This window comes from Misgurnus anguillicaudatus, chromosome 17 (assembly GCF_027580225.2).
Source record: "Misgurnus anguillicaudatus chromosome 17, ASM2758022v2, whole genome shotgun sequence".
Taxonomy (NCBI): Eukaryota; Metazoa; Chordata; class Actinopteri; order Cypriniformes; family Cobitidae; genus Misgurnus; species Misgurnus anguillicaudatus.
Genome location: NC_073353.2, coordinates 23,047,491 through 23,072,659, shown reverse-complemented (window position 1 = coordinate 23,072,659; position 25,169 = coordinate 23,047,491). Strand labels below are relative to the sequence as shown.

The 25,169-nt window shown below is 37.8% G+C and overlaps 1 protein-coding gene, 1 long non-coding RNA gene and 1 pseudogene across 2 annotated transcripts; 1 reads left to right on the top strand and 2 right to left on the bottom strand.

Moving 5' to 3' along the window:
* Window positions 1–413: 413 nt before the first annotated feature.
* On the bottom strand, window positions 414–3,606 carry LOC129452515 (uncharacterized). Its single transcript, XM_073855177.1, has one exon. The coding sequence runs from the start codon at window positions 3,577–3,579 to the stop codon at window positions 757–759; it is 2,823 nt and encodes a 940-aa protein (XP_073711278.1). The 5' UTR covers window positions 3,580–3,606; the 3' UTR covers window positions 414–756.
* Window positions 3,607–11,336: 7,730 nt separating this feature from the next.
* LOC129447264 (uncharacterized) lies at window positions 11,337–13,847 on the bottom strand. Its single transcript, XR_012358349.1, has 3 exons — window positions 13,265–13,847; window positions 13,076–13,184; window positions 11,337–12,158 (listed from the first exon to the last, which is right to left on the bottom strand). It is a non-coding gene; the product is annotated as an uncharacterized lncRNA (long non-coding RNA).
* A 1,800-nt stretch (window positions 13,848–15,647) lies between these two features.
* LOC129430876 (uncharacterized) lies at window positions 15,648–23,640 on the top strand (annotated as a pseudogene).
* Window positions 23,641–25,169: the final 1,529 nt, after the last annotated feature.

Sequence of the window (25,169 nt, the reverse complement as noted above, 5' to 3'; positions counted from 1 at the left end):
AAATACATTTTTCATATACAGTAAATATAAATTTTTTGTTTTGCACATATAATAAATAGCAAGGGATTAATTATGCACACAACCAAAGAAAATGCTGTGAATGGACTCATTTTTTAGAGTAGGACCTAAGAGAAAAGATGGTGTATCATTTGTGGCTGTGCTATCTGAGGCAGTTCACACTCAAGTTTCCCATATGTTTACAAAAGACCATTTTTACCTCATTATTCATTCGACGATTGTTGGATATGTGATTACAATAGAACAAAAATAACGTAGTCTTTTTCCTGAGAGTAAGAGCTTTTGATATAAGACTTGTCCATGTTTGTCATACTTGAACAATATGGAATATGTGAATATTAAATCATATAAACAATTGTGGGGGGGGGCTGATAGTGTAAATTAAGTGTAAATAACTTTCTTACAGTAAAACATATCTCAAAGTGATGCATATCTGCAGAAAGTAGATACTCTAAGCTTTCAAACAGTATCTCATATGTGCTACTGGGTCCATGACAGACCATTACAAATTACAGGAATATTTTATATTAAGTCAAAATAAGATAATTCTGGACCCGGTACAGGGTCCCAGAGTTAACTTACTGGGTCATATTCATTACTTCAAAAGAAAAAGGCATACGGTGACTGTAAAACTTTGCCAAGTTGGCTAAGTTTATTTTGACCATAAACAATGGAGTCACTTTGATAGTGTGTGAGCTTATTTGTTGATACATACAGTGTACAGTAAAGACTCATTGCTCAATCAGAGCTTAATTTACACCACAACCTGTCCCAGAATTCCTCATGCATTTCAATGTCCATTGGCCAGTCTAGATAGGTTCTAGTTTTGACTAGACGGGCCAATCTGTGATGGTAGGATAGCAAGCGAGATGGGATTTTTTCTAAGAAAACCAGGATAAGAATGTCCCTCTGTTCTACGTGGAGCTGGTAGGTGCCCAACCGCATCTCCAAAGAACACCAGGTGATGCGGAGGTAGTTACGGCTGACAAGGCAAAGAGTTCGGCGGCTTGCATAAATGCTGTCTGTGATGTTTTCCACAATATCTTGCCCCAACTGGAAGTCTCGACTGTGCAAACAGAGACGCAAGAATGGAGGGCCACGCTGCTCTAAGTTGGGAAGAAGTTTTTCCATGACCCAGCGCTCATCCTTACTGCTGTAGGAAACAAAAACATCGTAGCGGTACTGTCGTTTGGCATCCATACGCAAAGCCTCTCTGAACCATCCGCTGGCAATGTGATAGAACGGCATTATGTATTGTCCTGCAAGCTGATATGACAACACTACAAAAATAAACAAATATAAAAAAACTGAAGTTGAGGCGAAAAGCACAAATTCAATATCAAATGAACAGTTCTCCTGGGTGTAATGAATAAAGTTCAGATGGTCAACTCCATTATTAGTTAAACACTGCAGTTCCTTCATGGTGGGCATTTTTATAACAACCTGTACCTGCCTGTTGCTCTTTACACATGAGATCAGCCAAGCTTCATCACAACTGCAGTCCAATCCCAACCCGATGAGATAGAGCAACTTTAAACTAGTGAGATATTCAACAAAGTTTTGAAGAATTACATCATTCTTTGGTTTAAACACCAGAGCTGTCAGTGCTTTTAGGTCCTTTGTCAAACTTCCATCCAAAAAGAAAATTTTGCAGTTTATCAACATCAGAGTTCGTAATTTTGTCAAATTGTGAAACATTATTGGCACATTTGGCTGCTTTGACAAATCAATGTTTTCCAGCCTTAAGGTTTTTAAATGAACAAGCTGATTTATTACAGATAAATCACCAATGTTGTCTGAAAACAGTGATCTGAATTCCAAATGAACAACTGATTTAACATATTTCCCAATAAACTCCTTTCCACAGATGATATATTCTGCATTCATTTGAAGTGTGACTACAGATGTCAAGAGTGGACTGTCACAATCCTCAACTGTCACATATTGACCTTTGATTCGGAGATCAAGACTCTGATTCAGTGTAACATTTCCAATGATCAAATGCATTGGTCTCAAGCCTGAACTAATAAACACATTACTCAGATTATACGGGATGCGTCCAAATATATTAGAGAAATGCAGCGTGACCTGTGAAATATTTGGTGGGATGTTTAGATCTCCCAGTAGTAGTTTGCGAAGGTTAATGAGATGTCCAAATGAATTTGATTGAATTTGAATTATTGGGTTTTCTTGAAGATCTAGGACCATCAGATCATATAGACCACTGAATGTGTCTTGATAAATGTAAGATAACTTGTTGCCAAATAGGTTTAAATCTTTCAGTTTGTCTAATCCAATGAAACCAAAAGCTTCTATGCTAGAAATTTTTGAAAATTTTAATTCCAAACTTTCAAGATTTGTGAAACACATAAACTGCTGAGAAATTATCTTACCTATGTGATGTGAGTTTAGAATCATATTAGACAGCTGTTTGACTAACTGTGGATTGTACAAACAAAGAGATTTAAAATCATTTGATCTGAGCTCATGACCACGGAGATCAAATTTAGAGAGGTTGCTGAAAACTTGAAAAATCAAACCTACATCTAAAGGTTTTACCTTAAGCATTTGATGGAGAGTAAGGTCTACAATCACCTTACAGTCTTCAGAGATATTTGTGGGCATGGTTGGCAAGTAAACAGTCTGGTAAGAAACAGATAAAGATTTAATAGAATAAAACTTTGCTGCGTAACACAACTCATCAGCGATGTTTAGTACATCCACAGAGAAACTCAACCCATATATTTTATTTACTCCAATCTTAGAAAGATCTCTGAAGAAATCTGATGTATAACCAAATTCCAGCTCAGATAAACTTCCTAAAGCATTCAAAGCCCCTTCTCCTATGTGCTCTACCGATGGCAAAATCAAATGCACCTCTTCAATATTGTATACAGTAGATATGTTACTGTTAGAGGAGTTGTAAATGGAGCAGTTTGGAAACTGAAGACTATTTAACTTCTGATCACCGAGGAAAAACAACTTTAAGAATTTTATATTTTCCAGTCGACACAGAATCTCAGATAAATCTTTTAAACACGGATTGTTTATGCTTAATCTCTCTAAATGAGAAATTGTATCAAAAACATTTGCTGCCATTAATGACAAACTATATTGTGCAAGATTCAAATTTTTCAGTGAAGGAAGGCCACTGAAATCAACAGCTGCCTCACAACAGCTTTCTGTATCGGCATTCAACTGTAATGAAGTTAATTTAAATAACCCAGTAAAAGCATCTGAAGAGATCTCGGTAAAACATCCATCAATTTCAAGGTATTCCAAAAAAGAGAAGCGTGAAAATGACCCTGGAGCCAAGACACCAATATACTTCATATCATAATCCATCTGAATGCAGAGGTTCAGTAAATTTGATGGAAGTCCGCGGAGGTCTTCTTCAATATCAGTGACATGAAGGCAGAAGGCACAGTTTGTTTTTCCGTTACATGATGTGTCAATTGGAAATTTTTTTACATCATTGAACACGACACATTTCTCAGCAAGCCAAGAAAATACACATGAAGTCTTTAGAAACAATAGGAAGAATGAGAACACAAGACTCATCTTTTTCAATTTCTGGATGATTTTTCTTCAGCTTAATCTTCTGTTGTAATTCTATTGTCCCGTCTTGATGTTGTCTCTCTGTCTCTCTCCAGTGGTAAAGGACCTTGTCAGAATATATTTTTTTATAAATTAACTTTAAAAAGTGTAAATAAAAGAATCATCTTCAGTTCCTGAGTAATTTTATGCAGCTCAAGTTCTTATGTTGTGATTCAGTTGATTCATGATTCAGTCTCATCTCGGTGTTGTTTCTCCGTTTCTTAAGTGAAAGTACTCAAACCCAACATAACTTCCTTTTTTGTGACAAGATACCACAGATGTATGAGTTTCTTTCCAGTTGCTTTGTTTGTCTTAAACAAAATGTTCTCGCCTGCTAAATAAATGGGTGCTGGTCATATAAATAGAATATCATCAAAACGTTGATTTATTTCACTAATTCTATTCAAAAAGTAAAATTTGTATATTATATTAATTCATTACACACAGACTGATATATTTCAAATGTTTTTCTTTTCATTTTGATGATTGTAAGGAAAATCCCAAATTCAGTATCTCAGAAAATTAGAATACAAGACCAATACAATGAAAGGATTTTAAGAAATCTTGGCCAACTGAAAAGTATGAACATTAAAAGTATGAGCATGAATTACTGCAGCAATGCGGCGTGGCTTGGAGTCGATCAGTCTGTGGCACTGAAACAAAACTTGTGTATACAGGTGAGCAGAAGAAAAAGAGCAGAAGAAAGCGGCACGTGCTGCGTTTTCCATGTGTTTTTGATATTAATGGACCATAATGCAATATTTCTTTCAATAAGTGGTTGGGACTCGGGACACACTTGGGCATAAAGCAGTGGGGACATCTCCCACACACAAATTGCGTGAGTGGAGCTGGATATAAGTGCAGGTGCATGACAACACCGGCCCTTGTGGCCAAATAATAATAATAAAACTGACCGACCCACCAGGTGTTCTCCTGGTCCTCCCTATGGTCAATCCGGGCCTGCACGTCAACATTGGGATTTGAAAAAAAGTAGTAAGACTAGTAGAAGAGAGTAGTTTATCTTTTCAATGTATGAATTAAATGTAAGTTTAATTGCAATCCCAAACTACCTGACATTAAACCATCGTCATTAACTCTTGTATTGTGTTCGATGTCTGTGACGATTTTGATGGAGCGTGTCAGATTGACCCTATTTGCATTCAATGCAATTCCCTAAATATAACATTATGAAAAACAAGAAGGAATTAGGTATGAACAGGACAATTTTAATATCAGTATTGGTCACACATTACAAAGACTTAATATTAAAAAGTAGGATTTTTAGAAAGCATTTAACCATCATTTTTTAACGTATGTTTCTAACAAATGTTAGAAGAAAAAAAAACACTTTACAATAACGTTCATTAGATAACATTAATTTATGTATTAACTAACATGAACAAACCATGAGCAATACATTTGTTACAGTACTTATTAATCTTTGTTAATGTTAGTTTATAGAAATAAAGCTTTTAGTTTTTTATTCATGTTAGTACACAGTGCATTAACTAACATTAACAAAGATTAATACATGTTGTATAAGTGCAGTTCATTATTAGTTCATGTTAACTCATGTAGTTAACTCATTTTAACTAATTGAGCTTATTGTAAAGTGTTACAGAATAAACTGTTGTAATTTTTAACATTTAAAATTGTATTCAACATTGTCTGGGTTTGAGACGGGGAACAAGAGAACCCAAGCGCAGACGATATCGGGGAGTGAACATAGAACATTTATTAACCGAGGCATGAAAACAAAAGCCCACGTGGCGGCAAAACTACATACAACATGTTCTTTTACAAACACTGACTTGACATGATAAACTAGACTCTAATGAAAACATTTAACTGAATGAACACTAAGACTGCATGACATGACACATTAGCCTAGAAATCTAGACGCACCCTAGCCGCCGCAAAATATATTTGCTGCCAGGGTTTAGTCTAGGCACTCACAATACACTTAACAGCTCCAAAAACCAAAATTTGGTCAGGCCAATCACATCGTGTGTAGCGTCTGTGGGGCGGGCTTAACATGATGACGACAGAGCTGCCTGCGACGGTTCCTACTTGAAAACAAAGAATGGCTGCTGCTGCTGGCGAACAGCTTTCCTTTGAAGCGGCTTTGGCCGCGACTCTGGAGGACTTAGACTTATGTTTTTCTTTGAGAGAAGAGCAAATAACCCTACTGAAGTCCTTTTTAAGCAAGAAAGATGTGTTTGGAGTTTTGCCGACTGGTTACGGTAAAAGTTTGATATACCAATTAGCTCCACTGGTGGGGAAACGCAGGGGACTCATACGTCACCTTCTTCGTTGCTCTGATTGGTCATAGCGCTATCCTATTGCGTGCAGAGGCATTTTGAGGGACAACCTTATATCCCGCCCCTTGCATTGAGCCGTTTGTGTGAAGAGTTGCCAGACCTTACATCTTGATGTAGGTCTGGCTAACCAGGCTAATGACACATGTGAACACAATGAACCAGCACAAGACAAGAGACAAGAGGAGATTAAATAGGGGAACTAAACGAGGGCAACACAGGTGAGAGGGATAGCCAATAATGAATAATTAACAAGGAGAACAAGGGGGCGGGGACTTGGAACGAGACGCCAGAGGCACATGACCCATACAAGGCCATGAGCCTCCACATGAAACAAGAGACTGTCAGAACCCTGCCATCACGATAAAACATAAATATAAAACAAGACCTTTATGGCAGAGTCCTGACAAACATGGTTTCTTTTTTAACATTTGTATGTTCAAAATATCCTTAAAAAACTATTTAATATTGCTGTGAAATGAAACTAAACCATTCCTTCCCTAAACATGCTCATCTTTTGTTTATAAGCAGTGGCGGCCGGTGACTTCTTTTTTGTGGGTGCTCGATGCGATGCTCGTCACAACATGTATGTAGCCCGTCATGTGTGTGGTTCGTAATTTCAAAATATGTGTTCGAGAGATCCTATGTGCATCACGTGTCTTGTCAACACGTATGCACATGATTCGCATGACGCAAGAAACACATATTTTGAAAACACAAGCACCACACATGAAACTCCGAACACTTATTTTGAATTTGCGCCCCTCGGATGAGCAGTCACGAGCCGCCACTGTTTATAAGGCTCACTTGAACAAAAAAGTCAAGAAATCACTGTTGACATGATGTGCCCCAATTTACAAAATCAAAATACTCATATGAATTAAATAAAATGCAGAAATCCTCTTGGGTAGTTTTAAAACAATTAACCCATGGTAAATACTAGGGCTGTGCTGATACATCGCGTTCCCCATTAAAAAGACCTGCTTGAAATCGGTAGTGTATCGCAAGGCTCCGATTCTGTGTTTCATGCACAGCTTGTGCGTGTACTACGGTCTGTGATCAGTAGGAAGTCCTTATCAATCTAAAATCAAAATAAGTTTATAACGTGCATTTAAAAAAGCAACACTCGCCAAACACAATCATTCAAAATATTTTTATAATAATGAAAATACCTGAAACAATCTGAAGAACAGCAATATAAATATTCTTTTAGACATTTCCTGGAGTAGTGTTTGGTATGCTACTTCTTCCGTGGCACAAATGGCGTTTCTACGAGAGCGCCCTCTGGCTTTTGGATGTGGCGGCATTTCACTGTAATTCATTCAAATTTATTCATTGCGAAAACGCGCATTTGCACGATTAATCAGCACAGCCCTAGTAGCTAAATACTTACCATGAAACAATTAATAAATGCTTTCTTACCTTTAAACTGGACAGAAGCTTTCCCCTTGTCTCTTGTTGATATTGTGTTTATTTGATAGAGTAATTCACAGTATCATAGTTCATCAATAAATTACCCTTAAACACTGTGTTCATGTCATAGAGCACGTTATAGTATCACAGTTCATCGATAAAACACTCTTCAATACTGTGTCCATATCATTGAGCTCTCTATAGTATCATAGTTCATCGATAGAGGCACTCATAAACACTCAATCAAGCAACCCACTGTTTTTTTCTTCACACAGTAGTCTCTCTCCCCCCCCCTCTCTCTCACCCTCGTTTGCACGTTCTAGGCACCTTGGAACACAAACTAGGCAAACTCATAGTTCATCAAAAAATTACTCTCAAATACTTATTCAAGCAACGGACTAATTCTCCCTCAACAAAAATCTTCTCTCTTATCTCACCTTTGTTTTTGTAACTAAAGTCTCTTGCACCTTGGAAATATCAAGACAAGTTACACCAAAAACAACTACTCTCACAATCAATCCATTGGTTTTTCTTTCCTTTAAAAAGATATATCCTTACTCATCTCAGATACTCTATTTAAAGGTCACGTTTTTTCTGATGCCATATTGTAAACTTTAGTTAGTGTGTAAATGTTGCTGTTAGAGCATAAATGATATCTGCAAAAGGATGAAGCTCAAAGTTCACTGCCAGGCGATATATTTTGTTTAACAGAATTACCCTTTTAAAGCCTACAGCGAACGGCCGGTTTGGACCACAGTCCTCTACCTCCCGGTTGAATGATGTCAATAAAACAGTTTTTGACTAAACTCCGCCCACAGGAATATGTCAGTCGCCAGCTTTGGCTCAAACGGCACTGCTAAGCTAAGCTGCTATCGAATCACAACACACTAGGAAGACATCAGCCTGCTTATAGGACAGTGAAAACAGTGGTATAGAGATAAGTAGATTGTGTGAAAAATATGGCCTTTTTTAACACGTGCAACATGAACATATGTTATAATGTGCACTGTAAACGCAATCAAAGCTTTAAAACATAGAAAGAACGGGACCTTTAAATCAGCCCACTGACTTTCCAAATTTGTGACAACTGCCCTCTTGGAAAAATTAATGTTCAGTTTGAGTATAATTTAGTATAATTAAATGCCTTGGCTATGTATTTTACAGCTGGGTCCTCTTGACCCTCAGATAAGAGTACACCTACTCGGAAGGCCAGGTTTCCCTATTGGAAATAATTTATCTTGTAATATCAACCACAAGTCCCTTCTCATTAATAGCAATATTAGTTTGTTTATTATTTACAGAGAGAATTAAAGGTGCAAAGGAGGATGTTTGTTTTATAAATTTTTGCAATATTACTTGAAACTGTCTTTACTAAATGATAAAAGACTATTTATTAGGTGCACTGAAAGTAATAATATTAATAAACATCATCTGTGCACAAGATAGGGCCTTAAAAACATCAGCCAATGGCTCATGCGGTCATCGCATCAGCGATTGGCCCTCTGGCTTGTCAATCACTGCCATTACGATCCTTGTGAGAGACGTGCGTGCTCCAGTAACTTTACACAGGCGACGCATGCGCATAGCGCATGAAACTCCGTCTTAAGTTTCGGTTTGTTTTCATTGTCGATCCTGCAATTTCCTCCTCGAATTTGCACTATGGAAGAGAAAATACCCGAAGGAGGACGCAAAAGAAAGACTTTTTTAAAGCTGCTGGGAATAGGAGAAAATTGTCAGTAAAGGAAATTTACCAGAGTCATTACTGGAGAAACATTTAATGCTGGAGAGCAATGAAGGAACAGAGAGGTGTCAAGACAGACGCGCAGTTCGCAAAAATTCTTCCCAACAGGTAAGAGTGATTATTCTTTCTTTGTGGAATAATTATTGTTGTACTGTTATTCAGGTATAGTGACGTTGTTCTTGTACTGTAGTTGTAAGGTAGTGATCAGTCTGCTACATGCTAATTCAAATGGGAGTAGCGTCGACTGATCTAGCGTTTTAACGTCTTATGTGTTTATTATCATATAATTTCACATAATGAATCCACTGACGCGACACAGCATATGCCGGTGGTAAACAAACACTCGTGTTCAAATATTAGTGCACGAGTTTTGGAAGGCGTTACACTCTAAAAACAAACGGTGCTATATAGCACCAAAAGTGGTTCTTTGCTCGTAATCATAGAAGAACCGTTTTTAGTGCCATATAGCACCGGTGAAGCACCAGTGAAGCACTTGTGTAGAACCAAATAGGGGCCATATAGCACCATGGTTCTATAAGCACTATGTGGTTCTACACAGGTGCTTCACTGGTGCTTCACCAGTGCTATATGGCACTAAAAACGGTTCTTCTATGATTACGAGCAAAGAACCACTTTTGGTGCTATATAGCACCGTTTGTTTTTAGAGTGAGAAATGAGCTGTGATGGAGGGAGACTGTTCTTACGCATGCGCTCATTTAAAAAACTCAGTAACCATTTTTGGATTCTCAGTCAGCGAAAAACATCCTCTTTTGCGCCTTTAACCAAAGACCAATGACCCTGTTTTGAGTTTTTCGGTATATTATATAGTGCCCCAGTTTAAATAGCCCAACCCTTCGAACAATCTGTTTGTACTTTGCTTGTATCTTTGCACAACATTTAAGTTCGCTGCACTCATTGCTGGTAAAGCACAATGCCTTTGTTGTCTAACGCATCATACAGTGATCACTGGGATTCATGTATTGACTGCATCCAGATGTAGCACACAGCCAGAATGTCATTTTGAAAGAGACGCAGCCGACCGCGACACAAGAGAACGGCTGCCTTCAAAAAAGCGCGACGTGATGTTGTAGTGACCGACTGAAAGGGAACTACAATGTTTTGCTGATTTGGTGAAGGGTTTTCTTATTTGTGCATAGAGTTTTGCTAAAATAGCCAGTAGTTACAAAAATGTGCTTAAGCCATCAGTAAAACTGTAAATAGGATAACACAACACAATGTGTTAAAAATTAAAGGTGCATTGTAAGATATTTGCAGTAAAATATCCCAAAACCACTAGGCCAGTGTTATATATTTTGTCCAACTGATTACTAACAATATCGATAATGTTTTCAACTACTTGTAAATCGTGAGAAAATTGCCATTCTAAACAGTGACATGGGGCAGTGCAGTCACCTGTCAATGACGGTAATATCCACGTGACCCTTTATTACCGCCTTCTGACGTAAAAACCACATGATAACAGTGTCGTGGACAAAAGCGCAAGTATGCGTTAGCATGTGTCGGGCTACGTGCTTGTTTATCAACTAAGATTACTCTTTACCGTCTGCCGCTGGTTGTGTCATCAAAGACAGCTCCCGTAAGCATACAGCCCAACCAAAGGACACAAGAAGAGTTTGGAACAAGACGAGAGAAAAAATGAGGATCAATATCTGTATTGCATTATCTGGATGGAGAGAGCTTCGCGACAACATTTAACTAGACATGATCTTGCTTGTGTTTTACGCGACAGGTCTTGTTTTGATTCGTAACCCTTCAAAAATCGTATGTTATTATATTGATCACAAGATTAGTGTGTAGACTGTAATCAGTGCGTCTTCCCGCGGACGATATAATGCACATCAAGAGGTATTGTACTGTAATATAACATAACGCAAATGGTCATTTTCAGATACTTACTAATAGAGTAGAGTTTGACAAAGTTTAGTACTGTACACACTGTAAAAAAGAATACGCTGAATTTACTAAAAAGTATAGTGCATCATTTTTGCGTCCCTCTTTGTAAGCAAGTTTCAGATGGATATTTAAGCAATTTTAGCTACAATTTTTTAGTTTGCAATGCTTAAATTTATTGGTTGGTATCACATGGAATTTAAAGCAATTTTAGCTAAAAAAATTTAGTCTGTAGGGTTAAATTTATTGGTTGGTGAGACACAATATTTTAAGGCATTTTACCACTGTATTTTAAGTTATGTCTACCATTAAAGTCTTGTTTATACCATTACAACTTATCATTTACATCTAATTTATAATACATTAACTACAAGAAGACACAGGACAATAAAAATAAAAGTTTTTTTATTTGTAGAACTTTTTTAAATACAACATCTATTGTTTTGAACATTTTTGATTAAGTTAAAAAAGATCATAGAAACAAGGCTGTAAAAAAAAAAACACTGGATTTACTTAAAAATCTGGTGAATTAATTTTGCATCCCTTTTTTAAAGGAAGTTTTACATTAAATTTTAAGCAATTGCATAAATTGCTTAACATTCCATGTGAAACTTCATTTAAAAAGTGGATGCAAACAACATCCACTAAAAAAGGCTGGATTAACTTAAAAATATAGTGCATAATATGTTGCTACAAGGCATAAAAATTCATAAAAAATTAAACAACACATTTCATAACAATAACATGAATCAGCATGTAATGTCTATTGTTGTATGCCGTATGTTGCTAACAGGGCAAGAGATTCATTTGAAAATAAGTAAACAACAAGTAAATGTTGTAACAATAACATTAATTAACATGCTACTAAATTTGTGTTGTACACGTGTGTCTGAGTGTGGTGTATGAATGTGTTTAGAAAATTAATTCAACACTCAGTTTATTTTTTTATGTTAAAATCTTCTGAGACAGTTTTGCACTGTCTAAGTGCAGCAGTATTTTTTAAAGAATTTAAAAGTGTACCCAAGTCTTAAGATCAAGACAATATATTCGGCCAAACAAGGAAATGCACGCTTTGGTGAGACTGGACAATCCTCACAGAACCTGAACACCATTCCAGAACTATTTCAGCCTCAAATGGAGTGTCATCTGGTGCGACCCCTCTGGTGAAAAATTAAAGAGATTAAAATTACATAAAAATTAAATCTGATTTATAAGATACACATATAACATTGGGGTTGCACTAAAAGCCTGAAATGAATGCTGCTTATTTATTTTATTGCTTTTCTAAACATGCAGTAAATATGGTTTTTGATTAGCTGCATAGTTATTTTGAAGGAAAGCACTGCAACCTCAATGTTGCCACTGTCTCACCATAACAACCATAGTTTAACCATGATACGGTAATCAATTCTGTAAAAAAACAATACTTTCTCTTTCCTATTTCATTTATCTTAATAGTGACCATCTATTTCAAACACAAGAAATCTGCATTAAACGTCATTTTATAAAAGAAATATGTACTTATTTCACGTAATGTGCGGAAGCCTTCCCACATCTAGTTTAATTTGCTCTCATAGCGGATAAATAAGGACAAAGATTCCTGTTAGAGAATCAGTCAATGGAGAAGTAATTCCTCAAACTTCTAACTTATTTATTATAATTAAGCAGCCAAGCAATGATAGCCATATACATTGGTAGTATTATGGAGAGTAATGATTAATTACGTTGTGGTCTGTAAAATAAACAAATAAATGAATAAATCTGTATACATTCACTTCAGTAGTTAAGTTTCAGTTATGTGATTAAAACAGCCATGTAAACATTACACATAACTATTAGTTTAGTTAAGTAAATGAACAGTATATAACATGAACTCAAATAGTTATTAAATATAGTGCGAAGCACATGGTTGCACGTGAGCATCAACGTGTACAATGCTAACATGGCTAATATACATATCAGATTACTGCGATCGCGTCGCGATCGTCATTTGCATATAAAACACTGGCATAACATCAAACATTCACAATAGCAGGCAGAAGGTGCTAAAGACGTAACAATATGCGTGATTACTCACATATTTGACATGAACGCACAACATGAACGATATCAGAGAGCTCAGCTGTCTGTCACAGCTCAGGTCAGTGGCAACTGTTTAATGGTCCGTGGCGTCCGTCGGAAAACAACTATAAAGGCAACGAAGTTCCCTTCCATGAACGGACTTTATGACACGTAACATTTAAATGTAGAATGTAATTTTACTTACCTTAATTCCTGAAGAGGTCTTAACAGTAACACCACCGTTTAAAATGGCTGCTGCGCAGGCTCCCGATCTGCGTCACGTGACTCTTGACTTTGCTCAAAATTGCTTATAGTGTTAACAATTTTTATAAGTAAACCAAAAGCTCAGTATATTTAGTAATGATTATAGCCATAATTCAAGTAATGTGCAAAACTCACATTAATGAGCAAATTCTTTACATTTATTTTAGCTATATTTGCTAAGGACAGGAATCAATTTTTACTTAAATTTATTAGTAAAATCTGCTTGTATTTTGAAGCTATATTTACTGAGAATTAAAATCATTTTACAGTGTTAAAAATAATTAGCTCGATTTACTAAAAAATATAGTGCATCATTTTTGCGTCCCTCTTTTTAAGCAAGTTTCACATGTAATTTTAAGCAATTGCTTAATTTTTTTTTTAGCCTAAACTGCTTAAAACTCCATGTAAAGCTTACTTTAAAATTTGCAAATGCTTAAACTGCTTAAAATTCCATGTAAAACTTACTTTAAAAAGTGGGTGCAAAGATTGTGCACTAAATATTATTATTTTTTAGTAAATCCAGCGTATTAGTTTTTTCAGTGCAGTCTATCATAATTTCACATCATAACCTAACCATAATAAGATTTGTACTGTCAATACATTATGTGAAAAATCATTGTAGATTGTAAGTTTAGACACTTAATTATGTGCTGTGTTAACACACCATCGAATTTGGACTAATACTTTAACATCTATGACTAACATTTTTTTTTTTGAACATTACATATAACCTTACATAATTAAAAATGTAATGTAAATATCAAAGAACAACTTAACATAATATTTCAATGCATTCTTTGGCACCTTTAACTTTCTTCTATACATTACATTAATACTCTGCTCACTAGTATGGTTTAATCTTAGCCGCTGTACTTTTCTACTTTTGTTGTCATCTGGTTTTTCTGTGTAAAGGTGTTTTGGAACAATAAAACAATTGTGAAAAGCTTTATAGAGAGGAAAATTATTACAGTTAAAAATGACAGTTTATGGCAAACATTCGCACTGTTCTTGAATCTTCTACAGAGTTGAAAAGCGAAAGTTTCGGGGTGGGCATAATTACATGTTCACTGAAGAACAAGAGACAGCTATTGTGAATTGGCCAATAATGCAATAAGATTTCACAAAAAAACGCAATCATATCCTTACTGTAATGATGCCACAAATGCTGTGAACCCCTCAACAATACTGTACATTGTGTTTTCCAGAAAAATCAACGGAGAAAACAGCTGTACAGAGTCCCATTTGAAAGAAACTGTGAGTCAAAAAGCTTTCACATTTATTTGTGAGTGTGTGCATATAACATTTTATCCAATATATCAGATTGGCACATACCAGGCTACTGAGTCATACAAATACTGATATAAATTCTATTCAATCTTGCTTACGTGTTTACCGTGAATTGTGCATAAGCAATCGTAAAAAAATTTAAAATGGCAAAGATGTGACATCATATTTGGTTTTTGTCTAATGCAGAGCACAGAAGAATAAACATTATCATACAAAAACGTAAACACAGCATGTTATATGTTTGTATGTTATTGTATGTGGAAGGTGGAACATTACCCAAAGTTGTATTTGTGGTACACAAGCTGCATGTAAGCGCTGCAACTGTGAAAACATAATGGGCATAGGCTACACTGCTTAAAATTTTACCACTGTAACAGGAAAATTAACTTTGGCAAGCAGTTTTGAAATCAACTTAGAGTTCTTATGTATATTCAAGGTCAGTATATACTTCATTTAGGTCATTTTTTACACAAACAATGTCTCCTAAACAATGTAAGCATAGAGCGGTGTGCTTAATGTTGTAGCATGACCAGATTAAAGAAAGTAGTTTAATGAAGTGACTACTGAAACCTTATTTTCTAAACATCTCAAACTATTTCTAAATGTGTTTATTAGAAATGTGTACTTTGGCCCATCTATTAAGATCTGCTACACTTCTCTCTGGATGAAAGAACAACTTCCTCTTTATGGTTTCAGTTCATAAAGAACAACATATTTTTGTTGAAACTGTGAATGTACTGGTACAGATCAAACAACATGATCTCATGAGAATACATGTGTTTTACATAAAGTGTGGTTGTATAGGCGTAGTTTGACATTTGAGCTTGGGGGGGGGGGGCAGATTGGTCTATCATAGAATCAGAGGCGTCATGCCCATTCAATCTGAGGGGGCACCTGCCCCCTTGTTTTTTTTGAGCCAGTGGATTTTGCATCCAACCTCAAAATCAAATAAGCGTCCATTAATCTGTTATTTGACTTTTAATCTGTTTAATATGCACAATATTATACATTCTGTGCTGCATCCTTGTCACTTTTCGGAGATTTTCGCCGTTGTAAATGACCGCAAAATATGTATGTGTGTGTGTCACTTTAAATGTGTTGTGTGCGTGCACGCACGCTCTCTACGTAGCGCAAGCTGTAACGCAGGTAGAAGAGAGAGGCGCAGACGAGGAGCACATGGTGGTTCCCACATGCTGTTTATTAAGTTTGGAAATATATATTGTAAAAGTGGATGCACTTTACGTTTTGGTTGATTTAGTACCCTTTGGCAAGCGGAGCGAGGTATGTGTCTTTATTGTGTGTTTTGCATGTTATATTTTAAAGTAATATATAATTTCGTATGTCACGTGTTATTTGTCGAGCTCCTTTGGTTAATATCTCATGTATGTAATGATTTATTTGTCTTTTGGGTATCTGTAAATGTGTATTTGTTTAAATAATCTGTCATTTGTACATAAGTTTTGTATTTATGAGTATATTGTTTCTTTATGTAGTTTCACGGTGCAACAACGCAACGTTTCTCGAAGGCACGGTTAATGGCGCTCAAAGCGAGCGAAAATAAAAAGGATTAAGCACCCGTCGAAACTCTCTGTCTCGTTTGTCGATGCCAAGGGGCTGCTATAGTGAAACTCGACGCTTATCTGGACTCTGCATCACTTCGCTGCTGCCCTGTTCGAGAGAGTTCATCACAACGCCGCACGAGGATCAGCACGGCGCTGCGGACGTTTGCGCGGACACAGCAGATCGTGACGTCATTATAACTGCTTAAAGGGAAAGATCGCAAGGTGGTGGCAGGGCACCGTTTAACATTACAGATGAGATTGAGACTGTGAGTTAAATCGTTTTCCCAAGTGAGCTGCATCCGTTCATTGGAACTCTGTAAGTTGACATGTTCAAATGAAAAGGAGAATATTTTTTGGACTATTAAATTGAAGGATAAAACTACAAGAGACATTTAAATTGAATAAGTAAAATCACAAGTAAATATTCAAGTTTACTTGATTATTTAAAGACTATAAAAAACTTGTGTGTTAAATTTGAATGTTGATTGTTGAAGATTTATCTTGGACATTTAAAAGGTCATACACAAAAGTACAGTTAATTTTACTACTGTTTGTAAACACTGAAATTTCTGATCTATTACTAGGGACATATTTAAATGTTAAAAGTGTTTACTGTTGTGCATTTGTGTTGATTCTCCTTGCTAATATTTTTGAGTGCTTACATTTTAGAGGTCTGATGGAAATGGTATCACTTATAGCTTAAGTTGCCCAGTTTAAAGAAGTAAGCAAAATTAAAGAGGCCATGGAAAACCCACCTGAAAAGGAAGTTGAACAAGTTGAGGAGATGCCACTTCCAGCTGAAGAAATAAGCAACCCACCAGTGCAACAGATCAGAGCAAGCTCACGTGAAAGAAGCTTAACAGAGAAAGGTCGAGAGATGCATGAGCTCGAAGCAAAGAAACAGGAAAAGTCCTTCCATAAGACATATGAGTCCTGGAAGCAGGCTGCAAGAGAGGCTAGATCAAATTTGAAAACATTCTGTACACGTGAAGACCTGGATCAAATACAGCAGGACATTCAAGGCAGACATGATTCAGTCTATCAGTGATATGAACCAATTCTGCGTAACCACACTACCACTCCAGATATTGTTAAACGTATGGATGCCTGCGCTGCACTAACTGCAGAGATCACTGATCTTGTCAGTAAACGACTGGAAACATTTAATGAAAGTTACAACGAAGAGCTTGTGAAGGAAAGAGTAAGGCAGGTGCTGAACAAGGATGAATATGGATCCGTCTTTGGATGCACAGTAACAAACACAGTCGTTTCAGAGTCATCACTGGGATCCGATAACCAATCAAAGACTTCTAAAGTCTCAAGTAAGCGTGCTGATGCACAGGCAGAATTCGCAGCGAAACTGGAACAAGCTAAAGCTTTACAAGAAATTCACAATCAACAAGCTAAGCTTGATAAGATGGAGCATGATTGGAAGCTTTGTGAATCGAGAATGTTAGCGGAGATAAAGCAGAAAGAGGCTGAAATGCAGTTAAGGCTAGTTGAGGAAAAGAAACGGCTACAACAGCTACAAGTTGACAAAGAAGTTAAAGTTGCAGCAGCTCGTGTCAAAGTGTATAACGATTTGGAAGGCAACCTTCATCGCTATGAAGATGACGAAGGCCCTAGCATTCACACTGGCTGCCAAAGAACAGAGCTTACATCTCAACTGAACCCAGAAGCACAGTCGTTCCTACCTCAGCAAGCATCATGTGAAGGATATGAAGTTACATCACCTCAGGAAACTGCAAATCTAGCTCAAGCAATAGCAAACTCACTAAGCACACATCGGCTGCCAGTTCCAGAACCCACTGTCTTTGTCGGTGACCCTTTAAAATTCATAGATTGGAAGATGTCATTCATGGCCCTCATTGATCGAAAACCTCTTCCTGCTGGTGAAAAAATGTTCTATCTGAAGAATTACCTTGCTGGGGAAGCTCGCAAAGCAGTGGAGGGATATTTCTACAGAAACTCTGAGGATGCGTATCAAGGTGCCTGGAAAGTGTTACAGGAAAGGTATGGGAACTCGTTCGTAATCCAAAGAGCATTTCGTGACAAGCTGATGAGATGGCCCAAAATTGGAGCAAATGACCCACTGGCATTACGAGACTTCACAGATTTCCTACAAGGTTGTGTCGAGGCAATTCCTCACGTAAAAGGATTAGCCATACTAAATGATTCTGAAGAAAACCACAAGCTGTTAAAGAAACTCCCTGAATGGATTGTGAGAAAGTGGAACCGAATTGTGGTGGAAGAGCTGGACACATCAGGTGACTATCCAAGTTTCAAATGCTTCACAGAATTTCTGCAAAAGGAAGCAAAAATAGCTTGTAATCCTATAACCTCTGCACTATTTGTGAATCAAAAGAACACAGATGAAAGGTTCCCCAAGCGTGCTAAGGCTCTCAATACAAAGGTTCAGGTGAAGGAATTAAGCTCAAAAAGACCAGAGACGTACAACTCTAAGCCAAAGACATCGTGCCTTTTCTGCAAGGATGAAAAACATCACATTGCTCAATGCACTACATTTGCTGGAAAGACTACTGAAGAAAAGAAAGCCTTCATTCATGAAACCCACCTCTGTTTCGGATGTCTCAGAAAGGGACACATGAGTAAAGACTGTAGAAGAAGACATACATGTGGTACGTGTGGAAGAAGTCATCCTACCTGCTTACATGAAGAAAGGGATAAAGCTCCTTCAAAGGACCCTAAAGGGGCATCTACGAATGTTCAAGCAAGTGAGGAAGTTCATAAAGTCATGACCCACGCACTCACTCAATGTTCTCCTGCTACTTCCAGCATTGTGCCAGTTTTCATCTCTACAGTGGACGAACCCCAAAGAGAAGTATTAACGTATGCTCTACTTGACACCCAGAGCGACTCAAGTTTCATCTTGGAAGATCTTCTTGAAGGTTTGAATGTCGTCTCACAACCTGTGCAATTGAGGCTCAGCACCATGACAGCTGCTGACACGATCACTGCCAGTAAGAGAGTCTGTGGACTTAAAGTAAGAGGACTACAATCTGCATGTTCTATACCACTACAGCAAGCATACACAAGAGACTTCATTCCAGTGGACAAGTCGTATATTCCCACCAAGAACACAGCGCTTCAGTGGAGTTACCTCAGACACTTAGCAAGTCAGCTGTCACCACTTTTGAACTGTGAAGTCGGACTTTTAATTGGATTTGACTGCCCATCTGCTCTAGCTCCCTTGGAAGCCATAGTAGGTGGTGAGAATGAGCCTTTCGCTCAAAGAACTGTGCTTGGGTGGAGTATTATAGGCCTGTCTAATCCACACCTTGACCGACAAGGAAATCAGAGCTTTGTCCACCGTGTTGCAGTAAAGGAAATACCTGTCCCATCGCCCAATGATATCTTGAAAATTCTTGAGTCAGATTTCAATGAGAAAGCTTATGAGGATAAATGTGTGTCACAAGAGGATGTTCGTTTCATACAGCACCTCAGTGCCAATATTCATCAGAAGGATAATGGACATTACGAGCTTCCTCTCCCATTTAAGTGCAGTAGCCGACCCTCACTACCCAACAACAAAGGGCTAGCAACTGCTCGACTACAACACTTAAAGAAACGGCTCAAGTCCAATAAACAATATTATGATCACTACAAGGCTTTCATGGATGAGATGATCATCCAAGGTGATGCCGAACAAGCTCCAGCTATATCAAGCGGAGAGACGGTGTGGTACATCCCACACCATGGGGTGTACCACCCTCAGAAACCAAACAAGCTGAGGGTAGTATTCGATTGTTCAGCAAAGTTTCGTGGTATATCTTTAAATGACACTCTTCTGACTGGGCCTGATCTAACCAATTCCTTGGTTGGAGTGCTGTGCCGTTTCAGAAAGGAGCCAGGTGCAGTTACCGGTGACATAGAGAAGTTGTTTCACCAGGTTCTCATCCCACCTGTTGAACGCAATTACCTGAGATTCTTATGGTGGGAGGGTGGAGACTTGGAGAAAGAGCCTCAAGAATATCGCATGGCAGTCCACCTATTTGGTGCCACGTCTTCACCTGGGTGTGCTAATTTCGGCCTAAAGTACCTGGCACAGCAGCACAAGGTTGACTATCCTTCAGCCTCAGCATTCATTGAGAAGAACTTTTACGTGGATGATGGGTTAACCAGTGTTCCCTCAACCAGTGAAGCCAAAGAACTAATAATGCAAGCTCAAAGAGTGTGTAAACATGGAGGTTTACGGCTTCACAAATTTAACTCAAATAAGGAAGACGTTCTGAGTTGTTTAAACCCGTCAGAAAAGGCAACAACATCAAAGCCTCTTGACTTTAATCTTGAAGCAACACCAGCTGGACGTGTACTCGGCATTCAATGGTCAACAAAGGATGACACATTCAGTTTCACCATCGACCTTAAGGATCAACCAATGACTCGCCGTGGTAATCTGTCTGTTATAGCCTCTCTATATGACCCTCTTGGGTTTGTCGCCCCATTTATTCAACAAGGAAAGTGTATCCTACAAGAACTGTGTCGTAAAGGTACTGAATGGGACAACAAACTTCCTGCGTCCTCAATGGGTGGATTGGAAAAATGATCTTCTGAAACTTAAGGAAGTAGTAATACCAAGATGTTATCACCCAGATACCTTCAGTGACATAGTCAGAACGGAGTTACATCACTTCTCTGATGCGAGTAATGCAGGATATGGTGCTTGCTCCTACCTCCGCTTCAAAAATGACAAGAGTGAAGTCCACTGCAGTCTGGTGATGGCTAAAGCCAGGGTCTCGCCTACAAAGGTCATAAGCATTCCCAGGTTAGAACTCTCAGCTGCTGTGATATCTGCCAGAATGAGTGTCATGCTGAAAAATGAGCTGGAGATGAAGATTGACCAAGAGTTCTTCTGGACAGACTCACAGGTCGTTTTAGCATACATTAACAACGAAGCCCGTAGGTTTCATGTTTTTGTCGCAAATCGAGTGCAGCTGATACGAGATGTCACAGATCCTAGTCAGTGGTGTTACGTCAATACAACAGACAACCCTGCTGATTATGCATCTAGAGGGCTTAATGCATCTGCCATCTCTACATCAATGTGGTTATCAGGACCCAAATTCCTGTGGGAACAGGAAGTAAATTGAACACCATACACACCTGTGAACCTGCTTGTTGGTGATCCTGAAGTTAAATCAGTCCAAACCTTTGTGACCTCAGTCAGAGACGGAGCAGACATCCTCAGTCGCTTAAGTCGATTCTCTTCTTGGTCTATGCTTCTGAGGGTGGTTGCAAGAATAAACAGATTGGACCACAAACAGACATACAACAGTGATCATGTGACAGTTGAAGAACGTGAGAGAGCTGCCAAGGTGGTCATCAAGCTTGTACAGCAGCAAGCATTCTCAAAGGAAATGCAAATAATTGAAAGAGGAGAAGCCCTACCAAATTCAAGTGCACTGTACCCTCTGGATCCTATTTTGGACAATGGCATCCTTCGTGTTGGTGGGAGGCTAAAACACTCATCTCTCAGTCAAGATCTAAAACATCCTGTAATACTTCCAAAAAGGTAACCACATCACTAGACTAATTCTGTCACATTACCACACAAAAGTTCATCATCAGGGAAGAAGCCAAACTCAAATGGAGTTAAGAATGAATGGATTCTGGATCATTGGAGGCAGTAAGTCCGTCGCCAAGTTCATACACAAGTGTGTGCAATGTCGAAAACTCAGACGACCAGCCGAAGAACAGCGTATGGCAGAACTTCCCAGAGAACGTGTTGAGGTTTCCGCTCCATTCGCTTACTGTGGTATGGACTGTTTCGGGCCATTTATTGTGAAGAGAGCTCGTAAGGAGCTTAAGAGATATGGCCTATTATTCACTTGTCTATCATCTCGTGCAGTCCATATTGAAATGATTGAGGACCTTTCTACAGACTCCTTTATCAATGCCCTAAGGTGCTTTATCAGCCTCAGAGGAGAAGTTCGCAAACTTCATTGTGACCACGGCACTAACTTTGTTGGAGCTAAAAATGAATTTGCAAAATCATTAAAAGAGATTGACACCAACGCCTTGGAGATCTTTCTTACAGAAAGGCAATGCGAGTTTGTCTTTAATGCTCCTTCTGCAAGCCATGCTGGAGGTGTCTGGGAGCGCCAGATACGTACTGTGCGAAATGTACTCAATGCCACACTTGCTTTATGCCCAGGCAGGCTTGATGACGCATCACTCAGAACGTTGTTCTATGAAGCAATGGCAATTGTAAACAGCCGCCCTCTAACGGTAGATGGGATTAATGATCCAAATTCACTCGAACCATTGACCCCAAACCATCTGATAATGATGAAGTCTGATGTTGCTCTTCCACCTCCAGGAAAGTTTGTAAAACAAGATGTGTATGCCACTAAAAGATGGCGCAGAGTTCAATACCTAATTGAACAATTTTGGAGTCGTTGGAAGAAGGAATACCTTCTCAACATTGCAGCACGTCAAAAATGGCATATTCCTCGCCGTAACCTTCAAGTGAATGATGTTGTAATCATCAAAGACGATATGCTTCCCAGAGGTCAGTGGCAATTAGGCCGAGTGGTGGAAACCAGTGAAGGAAGTGATGGTCTTGTAAGGCGAGTCAAGTTGCAGTTAGGGGAGCGAAAACAAAATCAACGCTCCAAGCCCACAGTCATTGAAAGGCCCATACAAAAATTGGTGGTACTTATTGAACATGAGTAATCAGTGACTGCTTTGTGATACCATTGCATCAGACCAGGTAATTAAGTTCTATAAAACCTAACGTTTTAGACTTTACATGCATATAAACAGTTTGAAGGCGGTCATATTGATGTTCAGAAATCATGTTCTGATTCATTCACAGTTTGTTCTGTTCTTTCATCATCTCATAATTGGTGGGAGTGTAAATGACCGCAAAATATGTATGTGTGTGTGTCACTTTAAATGTGTTGTGTGCGCGCACGCACGCTCTCTACGTAGCGCAAGCTGTAACGCAGGTAGAAGAGAGAGGCGCAGATGAAGAGCACATGGTGGTTCCCACATGCTGTTTATTAAAGTTTGGAAATATATATTGTAAAAGTGGATGCACTTTACGTTTTGGTTGATTTAGTACCCTTTGGCAAGCGGAGCGAGGTATGTGTCTTTATTGTGTGTTTTGCATGTTATATTTTAAAGTAATATATCATTTCGTATGTCACATGTTATTTGTCGAGCTCCTTTGGTTAATATCTCATGTATGTAATAATGTATTTGTCTTTTGGGTATCTGTAAATGTGTATTTGTTTAAATAATCTGTCATTTGTACATAAGTTTTGTATTTATGAGTATATTGTTTCTTTATGTAGTTTCACGGTGCAACAACGCAACGTTTCTCGAAGGCACGGTTAATGGCGCTCAAAGCGAGCGAAAATAAAAAGGATTAAGCACCCGTCGAAACTCTCTGTCTCGTTTGTCGATGCCAAGGGGCTGCTATAGCCGTTTTGATCATGTTACATTACTTTTATTCTGGCGGCAGCTGGCGCTGCAGTCAGGGCAATCGCAGACGTCATCAGCGTCTGGGCGCGCTCACGAGCTCTCTGCTGTTGCTGGCTTGCTGCTGCATTTTGTTATCTGAGGAATTAAAACGTGATAGAAACGCTCACAACATTTCCAAACCCCAGTACGGTAATGTGCAGTTAACCTCCTCTGTGTAGAAAATGTATGGTTTTAAATGTGACTGTCTCAACGTTATATTAGTAGAGATTCATCTTCTTGGCACAACGCCAAAGTTCGCCAGAGTTCACGCGGGCGCGGAATCTCACATGCTCACATGAGGTAAAATTTAATGCAAAAATCCGTTCCTCTAATAATTTTATCTAAACATATTTTTTAAAATCATTAATGAACATTAAAATAAATCACGTGGCTATAGCTTATGTCATTTTCGTTGTTTATATACTTTATGGATTTAAAATTACATTAATTTTATATGATAATGTAGTTGTTGTGCAAAATGCATTAATGACACAATTAAATAAGCCATTAAGACTTAAATAAAACATACCGTTTCAGATGTAAATATGATGCAAATGTGTCATTATTCCGATTGAATAGTATTTGATATTAAAGTTAGTCATCACTCTTATTTTGGAGGTTTTTGCATGAAAGCAGGGGTTTTCAGATTGTTAGAAATGTAAGTGCCATGGAAAAGACTGAAAGCTAATATTTCGTTTGATGTCTGTGTATGCACAAATTTCTGTGAGCTGTTGACACTGTGCCCCCTTAAAAAAAATTGGTGCATGACGCCCCTGCATAGAATCTATACATGTGCTATGATTTTTACCGCAAATTTGATAATTAAAATTAATAACATTTTTGTTGACTACATTAAAATAAAAGTGTGAATGTTAAATAAAAAATAAACATGATAATGGTTTACAAAGTTATTTGTAACTATAACACACAGTTAAAAGAATGATGACAATGAATGATAATAATATTTATACTAGTGAAATGACTCCCAGTGTATTCATTTTTTATTATAAATAGTGATCAAATATTGAAGCATCCCAAATTACACCAACGAATTACAGTTTGACAGTAAATATAAACAACTATTATTTTAAAGTTAAGAGGCTTTAATGTTTGTTAATTTTTTAAACCATCGCTTGTCACTTATTTGAGTTAGGATATCATTTTATGTAACAAAAACTTGCTCTAACCCCAAACCCAAGCGACAAGGTAAAAAAACTGAAAAAAGAGAAACCAATAAATAAAACGACCTGAAAAGATGAGCCGTATACCTGAACAGGAAGGACTGTCATATGCACGCAAAATTAGAATTTGTCTTATGTATTGCACGACTTTTCAACTGTGTGATATTTTTACGCATTTCGTGAAAATGGGCTGATATACTGTATGCTGATATATATATATATATATATACAGTATTGTTCAAAATAATAGCAGTACAATGTGACTAACCAAAATAATCAAAGTTTTAAGTATATTTTTTATTGCTACGTGGCAAACAAGTTACCAGTA